This window comes from Cupressus sempervirens, chromosome 3, assembly GCF_028749045.1.
Source record: "Cupressus sempervirens isolate cs-2001-9-10 chromosome 3, ASM2874904v1, whole genome shotgun sequence".
Classification (NCBI taxonomy): Eukaryota; Viridiplantae; Streptophyta; class Pinopsida; order Cupressales; family Cupressaceae; genus Cupressus; species Cupressus sempervirens.
The window spans coordinates 139,696,115-139,715,874 of NC_143120.1; the positions used below are offsets into that span (position 1 = coordinate 139,696,115).

General features: G+C 33.1%; 1 protein-coding gene across 2 annotated transcripts; it reads left to right on the plus strand.

Moving 5' to 3' along the window:
- Nucleotides 1-8,475: 8,475 nt before the first annotated feature.
- On the plus strand, nt 8,476-14,024 carry LOC149565147 (high-affinity nitrate transporter 2.1-like). Of its 2 annotated transcripts, none has more exons than XM_089818696.1 (4): nt 8,476-8,636; nt 10,291-11,141; nt 12,200-12,606; nt 13,405-14,024. In XM_089818696.1, exons 2-4 carry the CDS (start codon nt 10,356-10,358, stop codon nt 13,775-13,777), a joined length of 1,566 nt encoding a protein of 521 aa, XP_089674822.1. In that variant the 5' UTR covers nt 8,476-8,636; nt 10,291-10,355; the 3' UTR covers nt 13,778-14,024. The 2 variants fall into 2 exon arrangements, with proteins under 2 accessions (XP_089674822.1, XP_089674823.1); XM_089818697.1 differs by lacking the exon at nt 8,476-8,636 and adding an exon at nt 8,871-9,006.
- Nucleotides 14,025-19,760: the final 5,736 nt, after the last annotated feature.

Below are 19,760 nucleotides of genomic sequence, written 5' to 3' on the forward strand. Positions count from 1 at the left end.
TGATTCATTCAAATAATAAAAAAAGTCATAGAAGATAAATGAGATCATTATCTTCAAATCTCTACAAATATTACATCAACACAAACATATAATTTAAAAGTGACACTCAAGTGTTGCATTTCACAACACAATCTTGTCCATCTCATAAACTAAGAAAAAATAACTTCATTGACCAAAAGTGGCATAGTATAATGTTAAGTATGATTAAAGAAAAATATACTCAACATTTCTATATTCCTTTCTTCATCATAATTTGTAATAAAATAATTTTTATATGAGGTTTCTTAGACCATATTTAAGTATGATTTGCAATCTACCAAGACATATCCTCATTAAAATCTTAATTTTTTATATTTCAGAATTGAATTAATATTTAAAATGAATCTTTGACTCAAAAATTAAAGACAAATTTAAAGACTTTAACTATTGCCCAATTGTATTCTTTTACTTGGAAATTAAAGTTTGTTGTGGTTATTCTAGAAGTCCCATCTTGCATCTCATTTTATTGTTATGGAAGCCTCTATACATTTAGGTTCTTGTATGATGGAATTATTTGTTTTTTTTGTTCAAGTGGATCATTGTACTACAACATAGTCTCCATGGTGTTCTCTATAAATAATTTTGTAGACAATAGAGAAATTTTTTGGGGTTTGATAAAGGGGTACCTTGGTCTAAGAAATGACTTTCTGTCAACACCACGATGGATATTGTTTCCATATTCAAATCAGTCTCTATATTTGAAAGTGACAACTAGTCCCATCTGCAATGGTCATTCTTCTCATGCTATTAGTGAAGAAATGAGTAATAAAATTGTCAAAAAGAGATCTTCAAGAACTTTGTAGTACCTAGATTTGGTGTCTACACCCATGGTGTTTATAGCATTATTTTTTTATGGCTTCAAGTAATTTACATGGTATGGTAAGAAAAGTCACACATATATTTCAAGTAAATTTTCTAGGAATATTTCCCTACTTTCTCTTTGAACATTCATTGATTGTTAAAACCCTAGCTTTGATATAATATAACCTTCTACTACAAAGATCATTTCAAGTTGTAAAGTCTCCCTTTTTTTTTAAATTACCTTTAACCTTTTAAACTGAAGAGTGTCTTTCAACAACAAGAAGAATTTAAATTTGCAGAGCCTTTTATAACAATTAGGATATTAACTCTTTGAGAGATTTTTCAAGAAATCAAGCCCACTTTTTTCTAGTTTTCCTTGATAAAGTTTTACACATCATACATAATTGAAAGCAACATAATTTTTAGAATACAAGTAGGCTTTGCAAGTGGTATTAGCTAGACTCAAGCATATTATATAAAGATGGCCATTGTGGTAAATAGCTTACAAATTGTTGTCATCACATTAAATTAGAAGCTTTATAGGACCCATAAACTATATATTTTGTTTTAGGATTGCTTCCTTTTTGGAAAATATATTAGTGCATGTGGTTTTGGGTTTACTAAAACTTCCTATTGAATTACATGCTATATGGAAACCACTTGTGCTCTATTGTATGAAAACCACTTGTGTTATGCTATAGCACAAACATGGTTAATAGAACTTAAATCAAACACCACCATGGGAATTATTCAGTTTTACCTGAGACCATGGCTCTTTTTCTAATTCTTACTATGTTTGATTAATTTATTTTTTGAGGTTGTGATGTGTAGAAAGATCAATTAGAAATTAGTGAGAACTTAATACTAAATGTAATTTATGATTCTTTGATTCATTAACAAGAGAGTATTATCTTCAATCTTCTTCAGAGAGCATAGTACTCTTACATGGCCCCACCTATGATATCAATGAATTTCCCATGCCCACATTTAGTGGCTCACTCATTGCATTCATTCTTAGATAAACAAAATACCTTCATGATAAAGTAAGATGATTGGTTAACTCTTTTTTTCCAAGGATTCACTTAATTAGGAAAAAAATTATTTGTGATTCATTCAAATAATGAACAAAATCACAGAAGATAAATGAAATCATTATCTTGAAATTTTTTCCTATATTACATCAACACAAACATATGATTTAAAATTCATGTTCAAACATTGCATTTCACAACAAATTCTTGCACATTTCTTAAACTAATAAAATTTAACTTCCATGGCCAAAAGTGTCCTACTACAATGTTAATTAAGATAAAAGAAAAACATATTCAATATTTTTGTATTCATTTCTTCATCATAATTTTATAGTGAAACAATTGTTATATGAAGTTGCTTAGACCATATTGAGGTAGTGTTTGCAATGTACCAAGATATGTCCTCATTAATATTTTAATTTTTGATATTTTAGAATTGAATCAATATTTACTTGCAACTCTTATTGCCTTTACTTTTTGTATATGTAGATGAGAGAGCTTCCATGCAAAACCAAATTGGTGGATATCCTACAATCATTACATTCCATGTGATGACATCTCTTAGAGTTATTCCATGAAAAAAGTTAGGATCTTTATCTATGATTCCATATTTTTCATACATTTATGGTTCCATAAATTACAACATTCTACCAAAGCATTTCCTAATGTGATATTTGAAAAAATTATCTTACAATTATGCTTTAATATATGTAGACACCTTGCTCCAAGCCTCCATTTGGGCATAGACGAGAAGGATAGTGGCAAAGGATTTGACTTTACACCCACCAATTGTATTTGATTGAAGGTTTCTAAAGCCTTTAAACAAATTCATTGGTTGCATATTATGAATCATTTCATTCCATGGAATGACATCTCTTTGAGGCATTATGTCAAAAAATCTGCATGCAAGTATACTTGATGAAAATAGACTTTCACAATTGCTTTGATGTGTACCCTTGGCCTACCCAAAAGCTTTCATTTTGTCAATGGTAGGAATTTGGCTTATATATTTTGCATACATGTCTATCAGGCTAGCTGCAACTACAATATTTGATAAAAATCATCTACCCCTTATACTTTGATGGATGTCCATACAAGGAGGATGGATACTAGAAAAGGTTGTTGAATAATGTCAACTTCAACACTTGTATGAAAGATCACGTCATGCTTAAAGGAGAGTGCAAGATGTGGAAGCATAGATAAGACAAATGAAATTTTGACCAGATGCCACAACTTCTCCTTCTAAACTAATTTATAGAACATAACTAGCATACCAATAACAATTACCACTTGGTGGGACCTGGATTTGTGTTTGTGAATGGAAATTATTTATCATGTTTTTGGTTTAATAACCCTTCAGGCACATTTGTGTATTGATTTCTTTTTAGTATTCCTAATGTTTTATTAAGTTCTTCACTCAAACATTGGTCCATTTGCACTTATATTTCATATTTTGACATTTTGAAATATATAGCTCTTCATATTAACAAGTTATTAGCTATCTTGAGCATAATTATGTGTTTGTAAATTCTTTTTATCTATTTATGACTATGACAAGAGAACTATAGGTACCATGTATTTTATGAGATGATATTAAATTACGCTTCAATTTGTAATAAATTAACATGAGTGTATTTGATGTATTTTTTAATGAGTAGATAATAATGGATATATTGGACACCTATTATACCTACGTATTGTGGTCTTTAACAAAATTATATGTTTAGAAATATTATGTGTTTGTCTTGGGTTTTGACAAAAAATTTGATTGTTTTATCATATAACAAGTTATAATATTTTGGTTTTTTATATAATAATATGGATATATCTTATGTGTGTTTAAACGTGCAGATAGTAATTTAGGTTAGAGTTTTAGACAAGATTCAATAGGGTTATTCAACTAGATTCATGTTTATTTGAAATTGGATTTTGTGTAAACCTTATGGGCCCATTCGATAGTAGGAATTGGGAAGGAATGGGAAAATCTAAATACCCACATTCATAAATTAGTGTTTGTCAGTAAAATGCAAAAGTGGAATTATAACTTGTGCTAATTTTAGCCCAAAATGGGCATAACACTCTTCCTAAAAAGAGGTGGAATTGGAATAACTTATTCCTATTCCACTTTTTTATAAACCCAATTTGATGGATTGTCAAGTTTGCAACTCACAAAGTGACATGGTCGTGCATTTTGACCGAACATTTTTTTGCAGACCATTTTTCCTCTAGTTTGCAGAGCATTGGTATTTGTAAAGGGGATTGGGCAAAAATTATGCCACAATCATTGTTATGAGAGGATGTATCTGTTTATTCAGATGGGATGTGAATTTTTTCACATAAACATTTTGTTCTCATTCGGTTGCATATAGTTTGTATTTGCAGTTTCTTTAGAAAAGATTCAACGGTGGCTGCGATGAGTTCCCTTGCTCTTGCATCCTGTAGAGTCCAATTTGTCTGCAACAACACAAACAACATCATCACACACAAAACCCTTGTGTTGCTCGCATGCCAAACCATAGACTCCACAAATTTGAATTTGTAGATGAAGGTCAAGATCAATGCAACATGGGTCCCAAATTTGTAGACAAAGGTTGAAGCAATTGCTACACATTCTCCATTAAAAAAACTTATTCCAAATCTCATTCTTGCAATCAAACGCAAAAGACTATTTTCTGACTCCTCTTCTACGTCAACCAAACACGTCCGAGTATTTTTGGAAATTATTTCAAGAATTTGCGAATTCCAAAAATGAACTTATTCCAGCATAACTGATTGTTGTAGTCAACGATTTCTACAACCACACGAACCCTGTATATAATATCTCATAAAATAAAATAAAGTGTATGTCATATCCTAGCTCATTACTATAAGCATTTGCACAATTAAATATCTCATTTAAATATCAAGTTTGTCGAATAACGAACAATACAATTTCTTGAACCACATATTTTTGTCCTTTGATTTCAGACCTAGAGGGGCTCCATATTACAAGTTACACAAGGATTAAAAATTAGATATATAAATGTTTCTTAATGTCACCCCTCTTTGCTCATTAACTCTCAAATATCAATATATTTTATAAATTCTATGTGCATTTCAAAGGCATTATTCAAATAACCTATTTAGATTATGAAATATCCTCTGTTGTCTTCCTAGGCTCATAGGAAAGCATGACCCCATTGACAATGTTGCAGATGTGAATGCTAAGTATAGCTAATTGATTGTGTGGACAACAGATCATAAAAACACAAGAAGTGACGAGTAGGATAGCAAAAACAGAAAGAAAAACCAAGAAGGAAGAGGACAAGTCAAAAGTCCATGGCCAACTTACTCTCATACAAGTGTGCTGAATAAGTCAAAAGCCTCTTTCCCTCCACAAAGGGCGGCGCCTGCAATGACAACAAGTGACTTTTTATGAGGCCAAAGTTCAAACCGACGGTATGCGGCAACTCTGTTTCAATCTCGGCCGTTGCTTCCTCAACCCGGCGGAGGATCTGGCGCCACGTTTATCCTTCACCCGACCCCTCGTAGATTTGACTTTTTGTATCTGCGTTGTTTTCGCCCCATTGCAATTTACGTCTTTAGAAAAATCGTGGTTTCTCAATGAATTATAAAAAGTAAAATAAGTACCTAGTGTATTTCATTAAAAATAGGTTTTAATGAATATGACATTTAGTATTAACTTACCATTGTGGAATTTGTGTAGTGGTATTAATTCTCATCAATTTATGTGTTTATTTTAAGAAAATGATACATTGATAAATGATGGAATTTTATATAAAGCTGATATAATTTTACAATTTATGATTTGAAATATTTCACTAACGTTTCTAAATTACTATGATCTATGATTTGAATGCAAAAAAGTATTTGGATTTTAGTAATTTGCATTGTTTCTCATGTAAGGTATTTATCAATGATAATAAGGTTTTTACATTTCATGATTAATATTACTTGGATTAGATCGTGTTTGAGAGTTTTCATCATGTTTTGGATCACACTTTGTGTTACATCATAAAGATGTAAAAGAATGCTAGATGTTTGATCGTTAACATCTTAAATTGCTTAAAATATTAATATATTTCCCTTTCATGTAACGTATCTATCAATGATATCAGTTGCTATGGCTTTATCTATCTTTGTACACATTTTATCTTATGCTATGTGCATTTCAAATATCTATTTTGTATCTATATCTTATTGCTTTGTCATTCTAAGTCGTGTGTAGGTATGCAATGATATCCACATTTGTAGATATGGCCTTTAAAGGTGTGAAATTCATGCTCCAAATTTGGACAAACTTTTTTTATTTCATTAGTTGTTATGAACTAACTAAATGCACATTTGTGCAATCATAATTAGGTCATTGCACTAAAAGACATTTGTGAGTTGTTTTCGCCCAATTGCAATTTACAACGTCTTTAGAAAAATCGTAGTTTCTCAATGAATTAAAAAGTAAAATAAGTACCTACTGTATTTCATTAAAAAGAGGTTTTAATGAATATGACATTTAGTATTAATTTACCATTGTGGAATTTGTGTAGTGATATTAATTCTCATTCATTTATGTGTTTGTTTTGAGAAAATGATACATTGATAAATGATGGAGTTTTATATAAAGCTGATATAATTGTACAATGTATGATTTGAAATATTTCACTAACATTTCTAATTTACTATGATCTATGATTTGAATGCAAAAGAGTATTTGGATTCTTAATAATTTGTATTGTTTAGATTTCCAACATATTTTCTTCCCATGTAAAGTATTTGTCAATGATAATAAGATTTTCACATTTCATAATTAATATTACTTGGATTAGATCGTGTTTCGGATTTTTCATCATGTTTTGGATCACACTTTGTGATGCATCATTAGGATGCAAAAGAATGCTAGGTGTTTGATCCTTAACATCTTAGATTGCTTAAATTATTAACATATTTCCCTTTCATACAAGGTATCTATCAATGATATTAGTTTCTATGGTTTTATCTATCTCTGTACACATTTTATCATATGCTATGTGCATTCCAAATATTTATTTTGTATCTATATCTTATTGCTATGTCCACATTTGTAGATATGGCCTTTAAAGTTTTGAAAATTATGCTCACAATTTGATTTTTTTTTTGGTTTATTTCATTAGTTGTTATGAACTAACTGAATGCAAATTTGTACAATCATAATAATGGCATTGTACTAAAAGACATCCTACATTTCCAAATATAGCCCTAAAGTTTTGAAATTCATAATCAAAATTTGGTTACCTTTTGTTATGTCATTAGTTGTGAACTAACTAAATGCATATTTGTTCAACTATTATAATGTCATTGTACTAAAAGGTGTCCTATTACATCTATTTCACATACACTCAAACACTTGGTAATTGCCTCTTAATCCTTAATATCATTGTAAGATTGAAGTTTTTATATTGTTGACCTATGACAATGGCTTCCCTTGTAATTTGGTCATCTTTAAAGGTATTTGTAAATATTATTGGCTAGACTTTTTAATACTATAGACACATGTAAATTCAGTAGCTTCTTGTTCCACTTGTGAAATCTTCAACGACTATTGTGTTCCATGAAGAATTCAGACAAAGCTCATTCAACAAATCCATTAACAAGTAGGAGGGTTTTTTTGTGGTGTGTCAAATTATGATGTTTTATTAGGATTTAATTGTATAGGTCTTGAGTCAGGCCAATTTACTTACATTTCTTTCAAATAATGGTTTAAAGGAACACACCTCTAATGAACACAATTGATCCACATAGCACCCATTGCCTCTAAATGACACAAGGACAAAGTAACGAGGTTTCTCAAAAATTCGCTCATTCTCTCATCGTAGTATTAATTTGAGTCAAGCAAAGTGCCAAAGCAATTCTGAGATAAGCGGCCACTTTGGAAGTCTCAATGTCTCATCCTTATGAATATCACTTATATGCAATTAGTGCTAATTGGATCATTTCTCCTAATGAGAGATGACTTCATTTTAACCACTACTCATGGAATATGAGATAATAAGTATAGTTGAAACTTGATTAAATATCATAATCAAAGACACTACACCTTCCTACTTGTTAATGGATGAACTAAAAGATCTATATACAAAATTGTTTATTAGAAAAAACACTTGTTATAAATTTTACAAATGAAATGACAAAAGTGAACGTTACTATTAAAAAAACTCCATAATTAAACAAGTTTAAATCATAATACCAAAACTAATAGACCCAAAAAAAAATCATATTTGTATTCATTTGACCTAAGATTAAAATCTATAGCATGTTCCTCCACCTCCATCAATTATGATTGTTCCACTTAACAAGAGACAAATATTATATCATGCAACTCCACTTCAATCACTAAAAGCTCCATATTGTATGGTCTAGGGGAGTGGAAATGAAGGCATATTCTAATGTGTTTCTCTCAAAATAGCCAAGCTTGAAAATTCGAGCCGTGGGGTTAAAAGGATTCCCGGTTGATTGCAGCTTGTCAGCATAATATTGGTTCCAAAGTTGGAGGACAAATTCTGACAACGGAGGGCCAGAATGCGTTGAATTTACATTTCAAGTGAGGAAACAGGTCATACTAGATTTCTTTAAGTTAACAGGGGAGGACAGATATGAAGGATATGCCTATATAAACATGCTTCCTCATAGAATTATACAGTCTATTTCTCTGCAAATGCAATACAAAAGAGAAAGCATGAACAAAAAGTCGTGGTAGAAATGATTTGAATGGTGTCCAATGCTCAAACATGGGTAATGTTTCATATCCTGCTTCGCTTTTTATATTTTGAGCTTTTGGGATTCACTTTGATTGTCGAGTATCTATCAGACAATAATACTATTACTAATCAATTCATACAGTCTTATAGATTCTTTTGCTTAAAAAATTGCAATTTTATTGATTATCATTTCATAGATTCTTCCGGTTTCAAAATTGCATTTTTGATGGGATGGATGCCTCGCAGTCTTTATTTATGAAATAAAGATTTCAGTATAGACATGTATTCATAGAAGATATTAAATCCTTGAAGAACCGTGCCAATGGCAGAAATTGTTTTCTTATCATTTTTTATGTACAGTCGGTGGATCCATTTGAAGCCACCGCTTCAGAAAACCGATATGGGTAAACGAAATGTTTGAACATGTTCATGATTTTTGTTTAGTACCTTTTATAATCTCTCTTTTTGCTTTGTTTTTAGAATCTCTGGTTTTGTAAATTATTTTGGGTGAAACTGATTTGTGAGCGTCTTTGTTAAGCTTTGCGTTTGCCTATTGATGGATTTTACTGCACACATAATTTAGTGTTCTGTAGTGGGCTTTTGGATGTGCAGATTATTTATGTGTTCTTGAATCTTGAGATGGATTGCAGATATTTAAGAATTCTAACTTGAAGCTGTTTTTCCTAGTTTAGTGTTACATTTAGAACCGTCTTCTGTACCGTGCAACGGAAATTTAAAAACTTTGATATTTTATGTAGAAATGTCAAAAAATTTAGTTTAGTTATTCAACAATAGCGAGGCTGAGCACAAAGAATTCGGAGAGAAAATTGTGGTACATGCCAGCTTAGAATCTGCTTGGAAACCCAGTACAAGATGATAGTGATGAACCTAGAAGATGGAAATGGCCATCAGATGCACCGTGACATCCATGTTTGGATGCTTTATAATTGACGGTTTTTTAAATGGAGCAGGCAGTCTAGCAGAGGCACAAGGCCTGCGAGCTACTATTCGGTGAAGGTCACCATAGAAATGTTTTAACAATCTGATATAGATGCACTCAGCCTGAAACCTCTTCAGCTAAGTAATTGAAATTTTGACTTAAGATTGTTTGCAGCTTGTTCACCATACCATCACCTCAAATGAATAGTAGCAATCTTTATCTCCAGGAAGTCAAAACTTTAATTATGTAGTATCCAGCAATATATGCCATGGTGCATCCTGATGGCTGCCATTTAGAAGGAGGTCCTCAATGCAGATGTGGGCTCTTAGTTTTTTCCAATGTATCCATAAGCAGTTTTCTCCGAGAATTATTACTTTTAAACATTATAAACTGAAGCAATTTGAGTCTCCAATACATAGAATTCCAATTTTCAGATATTGGTTGGATCTATTAGATTTCCATAATCCATGCTAATGTAGTTTTCTTTTTGGATTTGATTGTGTAGAATTTTTTTATCATCAATTTTTCGCATCATACTATATGATCCATCATCTTATGTTCCTTTTGCTCTCTTGCATCCTGATGATGGTTCATGTAGTATGATTGGAAACATTGATGATAAAAAAACTCTACACAATCAAATCCAAAAATTGAAACTACAGATATTGGTTAGTTAGTGAGGGAGTCTGTGTCCATTTTGTAATTGGATTTTCATTTTTAACAGATTGTTTTTGATGGGTTTTGCCAGTTGATCAGAAGTAACTGAAAAACAGAGCAGTGCGGTACAGCAAGAATCCCCTCATCTTGGAAGCCATGGATATGGGGACCAGGAACAATCCTGAAGCTATGGATCCAGAGGAAATGAAGGAGCCAGCGCATAAAACTACTTCAAGTACAGTGTTTGATCTTCCAGTAGATTCAGAGCACAAGGCTAAGAAATTCAAGCTTTTTTCAATAGCTCAACCCCATATGAGAGCCTTCCACCTATCATGGATCTCCTTTTTCACTTGCTTTCTTGCCACATTTGCTGCTCCCCCTCTGATACCCATCATCAGAGACAATCTGAATCTGACCAAGAGGGACATAGGCAATGCAAGCATAGCATCAGTCTCTGGCTCCATATTCTCAAGGCTTGTCATGGGAGCTCTATGTGACATTGTAGGACCTCGTTATGGGTCCGCGTTTCTCATAATGCTGTCTGCCCCTGCTGTTTTTGCTGCTGCTACAATTTCTTCGGCACAGGGCTTCATCCTCATCCGTTTCTTCGTAGGCTTCTCAATAGCTACTTTTGTGTCATGCCAGTTCTGGATGAGTTCAATGTTCAACACTAAGATTGTGGGCCGCGCAAATGGATTGGCAGGAGGGTGGGGAAACATGGGAGGAGGAGCAACACAGCTAGTTATGCCTCTGGTTTATGATTTGATTCACAAGTCCATAGGCTCCCCAAGCTTCACAGCATGGCGTATTGCATTCTTCATACCTGGAGTGATGCTCATTTTCATGGGGCTGATTGTGCTCATCTTTGGACAAGATCTTCCAGATGGTAACTATGCGGCTCTTCACAAACAGGGTGATAAGGCAAAAGACAATTTCTCAAAGGTAATCAATTTGGAAAATAGCAATCACTTGTTATCCGTCTTTTTAGCACATTCATGAAAATATTGCAAATAGATACAGGGAGAGTTAGGGAAAAGAGATAAAAGAATTTGGAAAAAGCCAGCTCTGTTTTAACAATATCAGATTTCCACAATCCATTTCTAATGTTTTTTATTTTTGGATTTGATTGTGTATGTTTATTTGGCATTTTGGATCACACTCTGTGATCCATCATCATATTTATCCTTCTCCTATTCTGATGATGAAGTTGATGCCCAAAAAGCATACACAATCAAATTCAGAAACAAAAATCATTAGCTCAAAAAACATACACAATCAAATTCAGAAACAAAAATCATTAGCTCAGATTTGGTTTGCTTTAGGGTTTGGATAAATATTTGACAAAAAAATATTCGATTGCTTTAGACTAGATTTGTGTATATTGTATCTCCCCTTTGGCTCCTAGTTTATTATTAGATGTGTAAGAGCACAAGGTAAAAGGCATAAGTAAAAGCTGGAACTTGAAACACTAATGAAATGAGATTAATGGAAAGGTTGATTTAATTGGTTTTTGTCTACAGATGTACAACCATAGATGGTTTTTGACTATAAATATTTGATAGCAAATGATAATCAATTAAACAAACAGAGAAGTGTAGGCGTAATCCAAGCAGTTTATAAAGATAATGGAGTTTTCTCTGTTGTCTTAACAAATCGGAAGGCCTTGGCAATACTCAAAAAAGTTTGTATAGCCAATTCATAACACAAGAAAAGAGTACACACTTAATTATCGTTTGAATTCAATTTTTCCTTTGAATTTCTTTATATTCCATGTTATTCACTTTGTATGATATATGTAACACTTATAGGAATTGAACAAACTTTGTTGTATGATATATGTAACACTTATTAAAAAACTTGTTGTAAAATGCTTGCACTTATGAAGTTTCCAAAAGTCAAATCGTCAAATCCATTGGAAAATTTTTCTGCCGAAAAATCTCTGTTCTGAAACGCTTTACAATTGCACATGTATAATATTTATAATGTTTTAACTTTTGCAGGTTTTCTGGAATGCTGTGACGAATTACAGGGCTTGGACCTTGGCTTTGACCTATGGATACTGTTTTGGAGTAGAACTTACCGTAGACAATGTGATTTCCGAGTATTTCTTTGATAGATTTGACTTAAATCTTCACACTGCGGGTATAATTGCATCTACATTTGGGCTTGCCAACATAGTGACCCGCCCATTTGGAGGAATACTGTCTGACATTGTAGCGCGTACATATGGCATGAGAGGGCGAATATGGACGCTCTGGATTGTTCAGACAGTGGGAGGAATTCTTTGTGTTTGTTTAGGAAAGGCAAATTCACTGAGCCTCTCCATAGCAGTCATGCTCATCTTCTCCGTCTTTGTTCAAGCAGCTTGTGGTCTCACTTTCGGAATAGTTCCTTTTGTTTCTAGAAGGTTTGAATTCTGTTTTCCCATCGCCATTGAATTGATCAAGGTCCCATTTTTTTCCATTAGCTATAGAGTGAGCATCAAACCACATAAATCACAGGATTTGCCATAGTTTTCATAAATGAAGCTAACTATTTGTAGAGAGAGAAAGAAAAACAAGCAAACAATTATTTGCAAGCACTTCTGAATTTGATTTTGTGAAGTTTTTTTGGTATCAATGTTTTGAATCACACTCCATGTTCCATCATCGGAATGAAACCAAGCATAAGAGAGCATAGATTTTCCTTATGCTCTCTTATGCTTGGTTTCATCGTGATGATGGATCACAAAGTGTAATTCAGAACATTGATGCCAAAATACTTTACACAATTGAATCCAAAAGTGCTTGCAAATAATTATCATGGATTGTTGAAATTTGTTCTCATTGAACATATTTTTTTACATGTATGATGTGAAAGGAAAATCACTTTTTCTTAGAGTGCTTCAAATGTGAATAATGAAGTGCTTATGCTTTAAATGTCATAAGAATTTTGATTTCATAGGTCCAAGCTTGTACATGTCTGGTTCCATGAAGACTAGTCACTTGAAAGCGGAAATGACTATTCTAATTTCTAGATTGTATAAGTTATGGTGTACGATGGTAACTTATACATAAGTTACAGTATACAAGGCATAAATCACCCTCGTATGATGTAACTTATGCATTGGTGCAGCCTAGAAGCTGGATAGCCATTTCCATGCATCCAAATGTGTTGTCGCAATTAACTAATACAGGTATTTTGTGGGTTGTAAACCTAATTGCAGGTCATTGGGGATAGTGTCTGGAATGACAGGAGGAGGGGACAATGTGGGAGCAATGGTGACACAGCTTTTGTTCTTCACAAACTCCAACTACTCCAAGGAGACTGGAATCAGCTTGATGGGTATCATGATTATTGCATGCACATTGCCATTAGTGGTGTTGTATTTTCCACAATGGGGAGGAATGTTCTGCCCACCTTCCACCAAGGCTAATGAGGAGAGTTATTATGGATCAGAATGGTCTGAAATTGAGAAGGAACAAGGACTGGACAACATGAGCATGAAATTTGCTGACAATAGTAGAAGTGAAAGAGGAAAAAGATCATCTCTTGCTTCTGCCCCAACTCCAATGGATACTACTCCTCAACATGGGTGAGGAATGAGGAATCAAGATAATCCCAATACGAAGATATCTAGAAACACTACCTTTCCTTGCAATGGGCAAGCTAATGGACAATGGTAGGAGACCTTTTCTGCCTAATATTTCCCAATTCAACTTGGAGGAATTGGACCTACCCATTATACATTGTATGTAGATGATATAGTGTAATGTTAATTTGTCAGTTGTAGACTATAAGGTCAAATACATATAATGGCAAGATTGTTGTTTTGTTTTGGCAGCACTATTGTTCTTCTTAGCAATATGTTGACTACACTTCTTTTATGTAGATTGAAACATTTAAATAATAAGATTCTCATGACCTCTACAATGTAATTAAAAGGGTAACTGAAATAAACTTTGAATTATTTGTAATTCTATGAGCTATGTGTCTATCAAAAACCTTTTTATTTCATTAAAACGTAATATGGCTGAATCAAAAGTGATCGGCAATCATTATTTTTTTCTATTATTTTAAACTACATCTTGATAAAGTTTATCTTGGATGTCTCAAAAAATTGAATTGGATTAAATATTCAATCATTTTATTTGATTGTTTAGTTTTCATATGGATTGGGATTTATTCCTTTCATTGGTTGTTAATACTACTTCCAAGAGATAATCTATGAGTTGCATTACTTAAAGCTTGTTAATTGTAATGGTCGAAAATGTGTTCTTCTAACTTAAACATGTAAACTAGAAGTCACTTCGCAATATCGTTACATTAGGGGACAACCAATTAGGCCTAACTTCAAACCTTTGGTTGGGTTAGACACTATGATTAATAATGATTGTTGTTCCATATTTTGATTTCAATTTATTAGATATGATTTAGAAATTGAAAATGGAAGAATTAGGCCAAAAAGTACAAATTTGTCAATAATCAACACAAACAAATAGATGTGGATTTGAGAATCAATTGAGATGTATAGAGTTTGTAAGGGGATGTAGAGAGGAATAGGTTCCTAGTATTCAAGTCCAAAATGATTGGACACTATCAATAGGCACCATAGTCTTCCAAGAGTCTAGAGTGCAAGATAGGGGTGAAACTAGTCTCAAGAGTCTCCAAATTACCAGACAGCTTAAACATCACACACTAAAGTTGAGTCCCCAAATTACTAGATAGCTTAACATCACACACTAAAGCTTGATTCCTGAGCTAAAAGTGTTAACTAGTCAAAATTGACTTATCTTTCTAAGCTTAATTTCTTCCTTAGTGTGTGATGTTTAAGGATAGCCCCAAATTACTTCGTGGTCAACTTTCAAGTCGAACACATGATTACGGGGCTATGCACCTTGCTTGGGCTATCCTTTCTATTGTTTTTTTCTTATTTTTTGGTATCTATTTGTACTATGCTCTTGAACCTTCAACCTAGGCCTAAAATATGTTTCTAGAACTATTGACAAGGAGGCAACATATAGGAAAATTAATTTTATAATATGGCCCTTTAATATTCAAAGTGGGTGAGGTGAACCCTAGTTTTCTATGGAATAAAATATGATGTCATCCCTTACTAAAGTCTTTTTGAAAGATTCCAAGACTCCTATATGCCTAACCCATCAAAACATTTGTGTAACAAGATCCACTAAATCACCATCTTGTACTTACACACTCTCCTTCCAAATGGCTCACACAAGGAAACTAACAAGCTTTATGTTGGTAGATCCTATGCCTTCCTCGACTTATTTGAAATGAAACTATCAAGATTTGACAATCTATTTTCAATTCTAGGTTGAATTATGCAATTTAGGCCTACAAGAGACCTAATTCTAATTAACTCTCCAAATACAAATTTTCCTCCTTAATTTAAAAATCCTCCAAAACAACTTGAAAAAACTTACATATTTTAGTACCCTTTTGGGAGTACTTTGAGATTCCAAATAATTGGATCTGGGTTCCTTTTTTGGCTTGGACAACACTGACTAGTGTGAAGTAGTCCTAATTAGGCCTAGGCGGGCACTTTACAAAGAAATTTCCCTTCTCTCCTCATGCACCTCCAAGAAAATGCTTGGGAAAGTACTTCCACACTTCAACATCACCTAAGGTACCCTTAAATGAGGTCCATCTATGTTTCTTTCACAGTTGTGATCAGTTTCACATCAATTGTTTAGCCAATCACATGGAGATGTCTAGTTAGTGCTTACAAATTCTCCTAGCCCTAATAGGATTTTTGCACCAAAACTTTTGGAATGTGGTGAAGACCTCATCTCCTTGTTTTCCCCCAATGGTCATTAAATTATAATGGTAGAAACTCAAGTTAGAGGCATTTTAGTGTGCAAACCCTATCAGCCTAGGGGTTTGGACCCAATCCTACCTAAATAAGTTTAACTCCCTTAAAACTACACCAAATAAAGTCAAATCAATTTTAGAGGTTAGCTAATACGTTTTTCAGCACACTCCAATCAATTTCAATCACTCATGAATCTACGCAAGAAATTGACAAATTCTAAAATACCAAAAGCTGCAGAGAAACTAGTAAAGCTTGTTCATTCATCAACTAGACAACTACATCATGCTACCAAATCAAGTAAACCATATTTAAATGACCTCCTATCGACTTCCTCAATGTCTTTTAAAGTTTTGTGGTCATTGGGTGAAGTTGTCTCTTCAACTTCCAAAAATTGTCAATCTTGCGAAAAAGTTGTCATTCATTTTTTGACAACTTTTGCAAAATATTGCAACTTTTGTAAATTTGCACACTAGGACTCCAAACTTGACCAAAAATATTTATGGCTCAAAACACTCAAAGACCCTATCTACCTCATTTCTATGTCATTTAGGATCTGTTGATCAAGTTTGACCTTGATGGCTTATACATGCCTATAATTCTAATGGTTTCACAACATGGGTCTTATTACATGACTACTTGGTCCTTAAGACCTTATTCGATTCTAAAACTTCCCTACTACATGTTTATTACTCCTTCCATCCTATGAGCCTTCAAATGCTTGTTTGGTCTTCATGAGTTGCTCTTGCACCATACTCCCCCAGATACGAAACTTCTTTAGTCCTCTTATAGGCCAGCTCTTGCAGATCTTTTCTTTTCTTTTTGATATCTTTCTCAAACATCCAAGTTGCTTTAGCTTTAGGCAATCCATGCCACTTAATTGAATGTTCATAGTATGTCCTTCCCCTACTCTTTTTGGATTCTACAGTATCTAAGATGCATTCCATCCTTGAGGCTTCAATGGTGGCATCTCATTCACACAATTATCTTCCTCCTTGGCTACTACCTCGTCACTGTTATCCATGCCAAAAATCATGTTATATGGAAATATTGAGGGGTAAGTCCAACTTGTAAGAATTTGCTCCATATTTTCTTAAAATATTTAAAATGAATCTTTGACTCAAAAATAAAGACAAATGTAAAGGCTTTAACTATTTCCCAATTGTATTCTTTTACTTGGAAATTATCTTGCATCTCATTTTATTGTTATGGAAGCCTCTATACATGTAGGTTTGTGTATGACAGAATTATTTGTCTTTGTTGTTCAAGTGGATCATTATACTACAACATAGTCTCCATGGTGTTCTCTATAAATAATTTTGTAGACAATAGAGCAATTTTTGGGGGTTTGATAAAGGGTTGCCTTGGTCTAAGAAATGACATTCTGTCAACACCATGATAGATATTGTTTCCATATTCAAATCAGTCTCTATATTTGAAAGTGACAACCAGTCCCATCTGTAATGGTCATTCTTCTCATACTATTAGTGAAGAAATGAGTAATAAAATTGTCAAAAAGAGATCTTCAAGAACTTTGTAGTACCTAGATTTGGTGTCTACACCCATGGTGTTTGTAGCATTATCTTTTTATGGCTTAAGTAATTTACATGGTATGGCAAGAAAACTCACACATATCTTTCATGTAAATTTTCTAGGTATATTTCCCTATTTTATTCTTTGAACATTCATCGATTGTTAAAACCCTTGCTTCGATATAATATGATAACCTTCTACTACAGAGATCATTTCAAGTTACAAAGTCTCCTTTAAAATAAAAAAATATCTTTAACCTTTTAAATTAAAGAGTGTCTTTCAACAACAACAAGAACTTACATTTGTAGAGCCTTTTATAACAACAAGCATATTAACTCTTTGAGAGATTTTTGAAGAAATCAAACCCACCTTTTTCTAATTTTCCTTGATAAAGTTTTACACATCATACATAATTGAAAGCAACATAATTTTTAGAATACAAGTAGGCTTTGCAAGTGGTATTAGCTAGACTAAAGCATATTATAGAAAGATGGCAATTGTGTTAAATAACTTACAAATTGTTGTCATCACATTAAATTAGAAGCTTTATAGGAACTATAAACTATATTGTTTGTTTTAGGATTGCTTCCTTTTTGGAAAATATATTAGTGCATTTGGTTTCGAGTTTACTAAAACTTCCTATTGAATTACATGCTATATGGAAACCACTTGTGCTCTATTGTATGGAAACCACTTGTGTTATGCTAGAGCACAAACATGGTCAATAGAACTTAAATTAATCACCGCTATGGGAATTATTCAGTGTTACCCAAGACCATGGCTCTTTTTCTAATTCTTATTATGTTTGATTTTTATTTTTTTGAGGTTGTGTGTGTAGAAAGATCAATTAGAAACTAGTGAGAACTTAATACTAAATGTAATTTATGATTCTTTGATTCATTACCAAGAGAGTATTATCTTCAATTTTCTTCAAAGAGCATAGTACTCTTTCATATCCCCACCTATGATATCAATGAATTTCCCATGCTCACATTTAGTGGCTCACTCATTGCATCTATTCTCAGATAAACAAAATACCTTCATGTTAAAGTAAGATGATTGGTTAAATCCTTTTCCAAGGATTCACTTAATTAGGAAAAAAAAAATAGTGATTCATTCAAATAATGAACAAAATCAGAAAAGATAAATGAAATCATTATCTTGAAATATTTTCCTATACTACATTAGCACAAACATATGATTTAAAAGTCAAAGATCCACAAATGGAACAAATTAGACTTTGGTAATATTTTTCAAGATAAAGAGAGGATTTTGGGGGACCTGGTTGAGGTGCAGAATGATATCCAAACTTAGGGTTATGATGATAACATCCTAAATTCTAAGAAGGAAATCATAGCTAAGCCTCACAACATTGTTGGGAAAGAGGAAATATTCTGGAGGCAAAGGTCGAGGTTAGTTTGGCTCAAGGAAGGGGACAAAAATTCTAGATTCTTTCACTTTTCCACTATGAAACATAGGGCAGCCAATAGAATTAGTGAGATAAAAAAGGGCAATGACACTTTAAGGGAACATAATGAGATAGCCGAGGAGGCTATCAACTATTTCTCTTCAATCCTCATGAAAGATCTTAACTTGGTTGTTGAGGACCAAAATGAGGTTCTTAACATTGTTCCTAAAGTCATGTGATGCTCAAAATTGGGCCTTACTAGCTATCCCTAAGCCCGATGAAATCAAAAAGGTGGTTTTTGATCTTTCGGTAGAGAAGGCCCTTGGCCCTTATGGTTTCCCCACCTTCTTCTTTCAGATGTATTTGTTGGATACAATTGTTCAATTGTGTGGTGTCTTTGGTGTTACACAAATGCCATATCAGTTATCAGATAGAGTCTACCAAGCTCAATTGGTCAGCAAGGCAAAAAACAAAGTCTACTGAGCTCAGAAGGTTAGCAAAGAAGGTTTATAGTGTCTACTGAGCGTTCTTAGACTTTACCTTGTGCAGATAGTTGTTACCAAGCACACTCGATCATCAAAGGAAAATAGTGTAGAAAATAGTTCTTATCGAGCTCTCATGGTCAATGAAGGAAATTCAATTCTTACCAAGTTCACTCGGCAGCCAAAAGATTTTGCAGATTTTGTATTGTTAACCGAGTTGAGTTAGTTAACTTAGAAAATTGTTTCTAGAGCAGTGCTTACCAAGCAAGGTCGGCCAATGAAGAATTTCATTGTTTTGTGAAATAAAGTATTATTTGTTTAATATAATA